The sequence below is a fragment of the Ylistrum balloti genome, unplaced genomic scaffold, assembly GCF_031769215.1.
Source record: "Ylistrum balloti isolate Yb309-2 unplaced genomic scaffold, AGI_CSIRO_Ybal_v1 Utg369676, whole genome shotgun sequence".
Classification (NCBI taxonomy): domain Eukaryota; kingdom Metazoa; phylum Mollusca; class Bivalvia; order Pectinida; family Pectinidae; genus Ylistrum; species Ylistrum balloti.
This window is the reverse complement of record NW_026781919.1, coordinates 1,175,725-1,184,191: the sequence shown is the minus strand read 5'-3', so window position 1 is coordinate 1,184,191 and position 8,467 is coordinate 1,175,725. Positions and strand designations below refer to the sequence as shown.

General features: G+C 32.3%; 1 protein-coding gene across 1 annotated transcript; it reads left to right on the top strand.

Annotated features, from left to right (window-relative positions):
* Window positions 1-290: 290 nt before the first annotated feature.
* LOC132563960 (kielin/chordin-like protein) lies at window positions 291-8,310 on the top strand. Its single transcript, XM_060228718.1, has 8 exons — window positions 291-348; window positions 931-978; window positions 1,560-1,628; window positions 4,010-4,051; window positions 5,663-5,792; window positions 6,409-6,588; window positions 7,727-7,791; window positions 8,306-8,310. Exons 1-8 carry the CDS (start codon window positions 291-293, stop codon window positions 8,308-8,310), a joined length of 597 nt encoding a protein of 198 aa, XP_060084701.1.
* Window positions 8,311-8,467: the final 157 nt, after the last annotated feature.

Genomic DNA, 8,467 nt, shown 5'->3' with positions numbered 1-8,467 from the left:
CTGACGACGTCACAAATGCTTTACATGTGTACTAGAATTCCTTCTTCGAAACTCATCCATGCAGAACGTCGTGCATCACGGCCTACCTCAGGTAAAAACAAACATGTCGTGAGGTTTTACCGAGAAAATAATACGTCAAAGGAATGTTAGTCAGAATTTCGTTACCTGGAAAATAGTCGATTGATCATACGTGTATAAAAGAGAAAGGAGATCCGAATAAGTAATAGTTTACATATATATTATCTACAGTGAGGAGCCTACGACAAATACTAGGACTGATACCATTCACCATGACGATATCACTAATTCTCATACTTACTGCAGTACATGTGTACGGATCAGCTGCAGGTAGGCACGATAATATCACTTCTGAAAAGAACGTTTTAAAAGAGTAACTTTATCACAAATAATATGTAACTTTTTAATACCATTTTACTATAGGGTTTTTCAGGTATTTTCTTATCTATTTACAAAAATAAACCAAAACGACAGAACTTTGCTTGTTTCTTAAATATGTATTGCTTAGATTTAGTGTTTATCCTCATTGTTACCGCTTGAGTAAGTAAGTTTATCCGATTGCTGAACATTCAGAGGGATATTTAAGCATCGGTATTATGATATTTTATATCAATTTCGTTTTAGATATCTAAATTGACGACTGTTGGCCGTAACTGAAATGTACCTTTTGGGTTAGCTATCTTCTTTTTTGCTGCTTTTGTCTCCCCTTCTTTTCCTCTTTTTGTTTCTGCTGTTTTCCAATTACTTCCGGAATTTCAAGTCGAGTAGATGATTTTTGTTTCTTTTTTCTTTTGTTTTGTTATGTTTCCATTGTATTAGTGGTAAACGAAATCCCTTTTTATCCTTCAACTTGCCTACTTATATAAAGGAGTCGTCAAAACAAATTTACAAAGATATCGTTTCCATTTACAGTTTCTGAGCCTGTATCATTCCCTTTCCCTAACGTTCCATCACAGGCAGGTAAGTAAGATAAGTCTGTTGATCCCGAAGACATTTCAAACAAAAACATGAAATACATGATAAATATAGCTAAGCTTTCTAAATGAAGTAATCAATCGATTTCATACCATTCAAAAGCAAGATTCATATTTTATGATTTGAAACTATAGTCAGGAAATTTCTTTTTTAAAGAAATCTTAACTGCTGTAGTTTGTAGGGTAAATCATTTAGAGCCGGAAGTTGTTCCGATGAAGCTTGAAAAGTAGAGAAGAAAATTAGTTTTTCGAATAGAAATTGAAAATGAAAATGTCTGAAATAGAAAACATCCCCCTTCCTACGCCACCGGAATGAGCCAGAAAAAGGATTTTCCAGAATTTTCTAACGTGACAAACTGCACTGCGAGCCTTAGGATTAAGATTTATTACCCAGAATACATATAGATGTGCTATTTCTTTAAGAATATGACTGTGTAGGATTTAACGTGACAATATAATACATTTTGTGATTATACTTCAACCTAAAAATCTTTATAAACAACACTTTAACACGTAATTTCTAAGCCAAACAATAATATCAATTACGTAGATCACCTCTTTTTTCAGATCCTCGCTGTCCTCCTATGGGACTTGTTGGTATATGTGCATTTACGTGTACTGATGGATGTCGCCCAGGTAAATTTTACTACAGTATATAGCCCAGAGCGGAGCTTCTCTGATATGGTACAAACGACACATAAGTGAATGACATCTTTTATTCAAATTCAGAATCAGATATAGCGAAGCTATGAATAAACTGTATCAGGCAAACTCGAAATTCAATCTATTTCATAAAATGTGTACACGTTTATTCTGAACTATGTCTAGTATTTTTAGATACGGCTGTTTATATGACATAGATGAGAGGTTTTCTAGTTTCTATCCCAACTGTTTAAACAAAGAACGTTGTACTAGATTCAGTTTCAGTTTTCAATTAGGGATTATTTTCTCCTTAATTTCGGTTTCAGTACTTAATTGCACATTTAAACGGAAGTATTTTTATAGTCTTAGTAATAAGAGTTCATTTTATACATCTAAGTAACAAGTGTTCAGTTTTAACTAGTCTTAGTAACAAGTCTTCATTTTATACAGTTTCATTAACAAGTGTTATTTCAATAGTCTTGGTAACAAGTGTTCAGTTTTAACTAGTCTTAGTAACAAGTGTTCAGTTTTAACTAGTCTTAGTAACAAGTCTTCATTTTATACAGTTTCATTAACAAGTGTTATTTCAATAGTCTTGGTAACAAGTGTTCAGTTTTAACTAGTCTTGGTAACAAGTGTTCAGTTTTAACTAGTCTTGGTAACAAGTGTTCAGTTTTAACTAGTCTTATTAACAAGTGTTCAGTTTTAACTAGTCTTAGTAACAAGTGTTCAGTTTTAACTAGTCTTGGTAACAAGTGTTCAGTTTAAACTAGTCTTAGTAACAAGTCTTCATTTTATACAGTTTCATTAACAAGTGTTATTTCAATAGTCTTGGTAACAAGTGTTCAGTTTTAACTAGTCTTGGTAACAAGTGTTCAGTTTTAACTAGTCTTGGTAACAAGTGTTCAGTTTTAACTAGTCTTAGTAACAAGTGTTCAGTTTTAACTAGTCTTAGTAACAAGTGTTCAGTTTTAACTAGTCTTGGTAACAAGTGTTCAGTTTTAACTAGTCTTGGTAACAAGTGTTCAGTTTTAACTAGTCTTGGTAACAAGTGTTCAGTTTTAACTAGTCTTAGTAACAAGTGTTCAGTTTTAACTAGTCTTAGTAACAAGTGTTCAGTTTTAACTAGTCTTGGTAACAAGTGTTCAGTTTTAACTAGTCTTAGTAACAAGTGTTCAGTTTTAACTAGTCTTAGTAACAAGTCTTCATTTTATACAGTTTCATTAACAAGTGTTATTTCAATAGTCTTGGTAACAAGTGTTCAGTTTTAACTAGTCTTGGTAACAAGTGTTCAGTTTTAACTAGTCTTGGTAACAAGTGTTCAGTTTTAACTAGTCTTAGTAACAAGTGTTCAGTTTTAACTAGTCTTAGTAACAAGTGTTCAGTTTTAACTAGTCTTGGTAACAAGTGTTCAGTTTAAACTAGTCTTAGTAACAAGTCTTCATTTTATACAGTTTCATTAACAAGTGTTATTTCAATAGTCTTGGTAACAAGTGTTCAGTTTTAACTAGTCTTGGTAACAAGTGTTCAGTTTTAACTAGTCTTGGTAACAAGTGTTCAGTTTTAACTAGTCTTAGTAACAAGTGTTCAGTTTTAACTAGTCTTAGTAACAAGTGTTCAGTTTTAACTAGTCTTGGTAACAAGTGTTCAGTTTTAACTAGTCTTGGTAACAAGTGTTCAGTTTTAACTAGTCTTGGTAACAAGTGTTCAGTTTTAACTAGTCTTAGTAACAAGTGTTCAGTTTTAACTAGTCTTAGTAACAAGTGTTCAGTTTTAACTAGTCTTGGTAACAAGTGTTCAGTTTTAACTAGTCTTAGTAACAAGTGTTCAGTTTTAACTAGTCTTAGTAACAAGTCTTCATTTTATACAGTTTCATTAACAAGTGTTATTTCAATAGTCTTGGTAACAAGTGTTCAGTTTTAACTAGTCTTGGTAACAAGTGTTCAGTTTTAACTAGTCTTGGTAACAAGTGTTCAGTTTTAACTAGTCTTAGTAACAAGTGTTCAGTTTTAACTAGTCTTAGTAACAAGTGTTCAGTTTTAACTAGTTTTAGTAACCAGTCTTCATTAAAAATTACTGTAAAATCATATATTTTCGTTGGACTCATTTTCTGTGATTTTCATAATAACTTCCTTTCTATTTCGTAGACACTTGGTTTTGTGGATAATAGATCTCAAAAAATCTAATTCTATTTATTCAAGGATATGTGAGTTCATGAATTAAGAGTGATCATGAAATCAACGAAAATAAATCCCTCCACACGCACGAAAATTAATGATCATACAGAAGTATACAAAGTTTATTTATTCAATTATTTATTTATCTGAGTGTTAATTTAAGTTCACTTAAAACGAAACGTGCTTCTTATATTTCAGACAGAATCTGCTGCCCGACAGCATGTGGAGGAACAGTCTGCAGTAAGTTAAAAAAAAACTTATTCTCTAAATGGTTTTACCAAAGTGTTTTCCATGAATTAATTAAATTTCGAAACTGACGTAAATTTTTCACACTTACTTACTTTTAATACCGTTTAACAGTTTAAAACAAGGAGTTCTATTGGTATAACTGGACAGAGATGTAACTTTTGATGGGTAAGCTAACTGCATACTATTTTCAAAACATATAAAGAGGGGAAAACGTTTACTTTCACAAAAACAACCGGAATGTAATATGGTTTTGGTTTCCTTAGAATATTCTTTGGTTTGTTATTTTGTTTTATGATGGCACCGTAATTGAAAAGACTGACATGGATACTCAGAAATCTACGTACATTGTCAACTATTTGAACCGTCATATTACGTTTAAAATCTTTAATATCCTCCGAATGGAATCAGATCAGCTACTATCTTTTAATCGGTTAAATGTAAAAATGAGTTGATCAATATCTCAGACAAGAAACTCGTCATACGGTTATGAGATCTTGTATTATTGTTTTCAATTTCTTGTCAGTCTTAGATGTAAAACATATGTATTCCCCTTATCAATCCCCACTGTTGCCATGGTAATTAACGTTTAAAGTTGGGCCAGGCGAGAAACTCGTACTATTCTCAATGATAAGGAATATTGCCCTTCACTATTGAAGTGAGTGCAAATGTATTTGACAGACTTTTGTCTTCTTATTTTGTGAACTCTACAATACAAACGTTTTCGTTTAGTATTGATAAATTGGTACAAAAAAGGGAATGCAAGTTCAGAATAAGATCAAGTAGAGGCCATAATGAAATAAACTGTATCTTGGACCTGTTTCTAGGAAACGTGATTGACAAAATACCAGTATTGATCATTTGATTCTTTTTTATGAAGCGTTTTTTGGTAGATTTGATGAATTAAAATGCGAAAGGGAAACTTTTTAATTTTTTAAGCGGCTTAGTCCATGCGAAACATATATAATTGCACGGAAGCATATATTTATACTGAAATCAATATCAATGTTTTTAAGCATTCATGCTAGATTTGAATTATTCATAAAATGACTGGGTTACAATGCATACCAGCAAGATATACGACATATGTATATCAATTATCCTAGTATTTATTATGTACAAGGAAAATATATGCATACAAGACATTACGTTTTACAATTGGGACTCAAATTTGGTCGTCAAAAATATGCATTTCCATTGGCACTCAATTTCGTGTATAAAACTTACTCTAAATCTACTAAAGTTCATTTAAATTATTATCTGATAAAGATTTCGTAGACATATGAATTTATTGATAAGTAATACCCACCTCCCTCCCAACCTCACGAAAATGGTTGAATTTATAGTAGTAAGCTCCGACTATTCCAAGAAATAGTCAAAATATGAACAAAAGTAAGAAAAAACGTCACCTCCCATTTCATGCGAAAACTATATAGACATACGCAGAGCATAGTAATTCAGACACACTCAGGGTTTTCCTGTCCTGTTTGGGGATTAGCAGTTTACACTGTATGCGGTTACTGCGTGGTCTTAAAATATGTATGTAACCAATGTGTATTCGTAGCGTCATGAAGATTTTGATTTTTTTTTTTTTTTTTTTTACAGAAAAGCCTGTTTCACTTCCGGATCCCAATCCCCTTCCCACTCCATGCCCCCCTGATGTCCCAATGGCATTTTGCACGTTTATCCCATGTGAGAAAGAGACGTGTCCGAACCATCCTCAGGCGAAATGTGTGTAAGTAAATATCTTTTTTACGTCTTATATATCATTATGTATTTTTGTATTATTTTCTTTAAAGAAGCAACTTCCTCCGAATGTAAACAAAAAATAAAACTCTCGTGACAATATAATTTTCATTTTTTTTTTTTAACCAAATGAAGATTTCACTGTCTATCAGTGATGTTATGGGCATAGAAATGTATTGAAAATAAACTTATCAAGCATAAAGTATGCGCAGGTAATCCTTGTATTTAAAGTCGATTTTTTTTTTTTTTTGTATTTAATAACGAAGTTGTTTTGACTACCGTATTAATGTAAAGTTATTAACTTTACTACTGTAGAAAAACACAAATTTTTCCTTTAGTTTTATTTCTATAAACTAAAATAGTTTCATTTAAAAAGCCAACTTAAATTCCCAATCATTCTGATAGTTTTTCTGTTTATTCTTCAATTCGCACAGGATTTTATTTTCCTTTACTCGATTTATTGGTTATAGAAGTTGATCATAAATATTTGTTTTTGATAATGAGATGATAACCAAATCGACATGACGTTTTTACCTGTCATTGGTAAAAAAACTGGTTACAGCTCAGTGATCATCAGTCATACTCATTTCCCTTCTCTTTCACAGAGACAATTATTGTGGAGGCTGTAACGCAAAATTCTACCTAAACGGACGTGATGTGACAAACACATGTAAACAAACAAGAAGTTTGCCAAAACCTTGTAAAGACGGAAAACCAAGAGTGAACTGCTTTCTGAACCCCTGTGACGTACAACAGTGTCCTCTTTTTCCACGTGCTACTTGTGTGTAAGTATAGTCATCCCTTTGTCATCTAAAGAGACGTGCAGATTTGTTTCAATTACGATCAATTGTTCTATAGTTATTTTATCCGAATGCCTAATTCTATCAGATAAATGTTCGTTTGAAAATATCACCCTGATTGTTCTCGCTTTCTTGATCGGGTCTGTCGTTTCCATTTGCATTAAAGTGTCGGTTAAACACAGCTGGGCGATTATAGTGATCAGTGTGGTATCTTTTACATTAAATGGCTGAATGTTAAAGTTTATAAAACATATAAGTATATACAAACAGATAATACAGGGGAAACATTTGAGAAAAGAATTTGATTGGGTCAGTTTAGACTTGTCTGAAGAGATGAAACTTATTGTCATGGCGAGGATAAAGAAACATAACTTCTTTAAGACATCGTCATATGAAAATTAAGAGGAATATTGGGGCACCTTACCTTACTGCCAATATTAAACATTGTACACATTAGGATACCCTAATTCATGGCGGCCGTCTAATGATGTCCTCACCAATTCTAAATCATTTGAAGACGGATGATCCAATCTTCGAAGTTAACTCTTGCATTTCACATTTAGGCATTTAACACAGGCTAATAACTATTATTTTAGTAAACCATAAAGTTGAAGTTGCGTTTCTTTTTCCGCGCAGTTTTGGTCCAAATTTTAGCGTATCTTGTAAATGTAAATAAATGCGTTCATGCGGTAAAGCACCATGCAGAGACTGGTGAAGGTGTGAAACAATTAGACCAACGTAATGATTTAAGCTTCAAAATTCTTGAAAAAAGTTTTGCTAAAAACCTAAATGTGTGTATTTATTTGTGCAGTTTATAATTTGATTCTGTTCCGATAGACAGAGTGATTAAAATATGAAAGTTTTATAGAATACTGCACAGGTTATTTTTTTCATTTGTTTAATTTTTCGCGGCTTCATAACAAGCTTGATCCATAAAAGAGTCATCAAATGAAAAATGCTCCGCCATCCCACCAATTTTGTTAACAATCTGATCTCCTTCCAATGTTACACAGAGGCGGTAAGGCTAAAACGTAAAGGTTATATATCCGTGTGCTGTTGTCACAGTGTGTGCTTCTGCATTGTTTAAACATAGGTAATCACATTATTTGCCTTTTTTTTACAGGGCTGATTATTGTGGTGGATGCAACGCAAGGTTTTTCTTTAACGAAAAGGAAGTGACAACAGCTTGTATAAGACCGCGATTGTACAATATTTTTAAGTATAACTTTTAAGAAATTAATATAATTCAAGTCAAACTGAAAATATTTCACAAACATGGTATCAAGCCCTGTGAGATATGATGAAAATTAATAGGTTGAGCAGGATTTCTTCAACAACACTATTCGTTTGGAGGGTCCATGAGAATTGGTTATCGTCGGAATGCAAGGATAATGACATGGCTTGTGGATGTAATTTATGAAAATATGACTCGTGCAATATTTCCCAGTCAATAATAGACGGATTTCCAAAGTAGTACAGGGTTTTTACTCGATCTTATAATGTCTGTAAGTAGTCAGCTTGTTAAAGATGTATCAGCAGAATGGATGATCTATGGATAATGTTAAAAAGTGATTTTCTGGATATGATATTTATGAACTTTTCATAATGTCCCAAATATCGGTATGCTATTGCAGGTGTTAGTTTTACCAACTAGTTTTTTTTTTCTTTTATGTATCATTTATGTTCATGCTGCATATTTTAGTGTAGAATTTTAGCAATTCAAAACGAAGTCTTCATGTTTACATACATATCGGCACATGATGAAGGAACAATTAATAAAATTTAGTGGCTACAGATCAAATAATTCCGGATTTTCATAAATCCAGTTTGCTTACTTTAAATGAAAAGCAAATAATGCACTGAT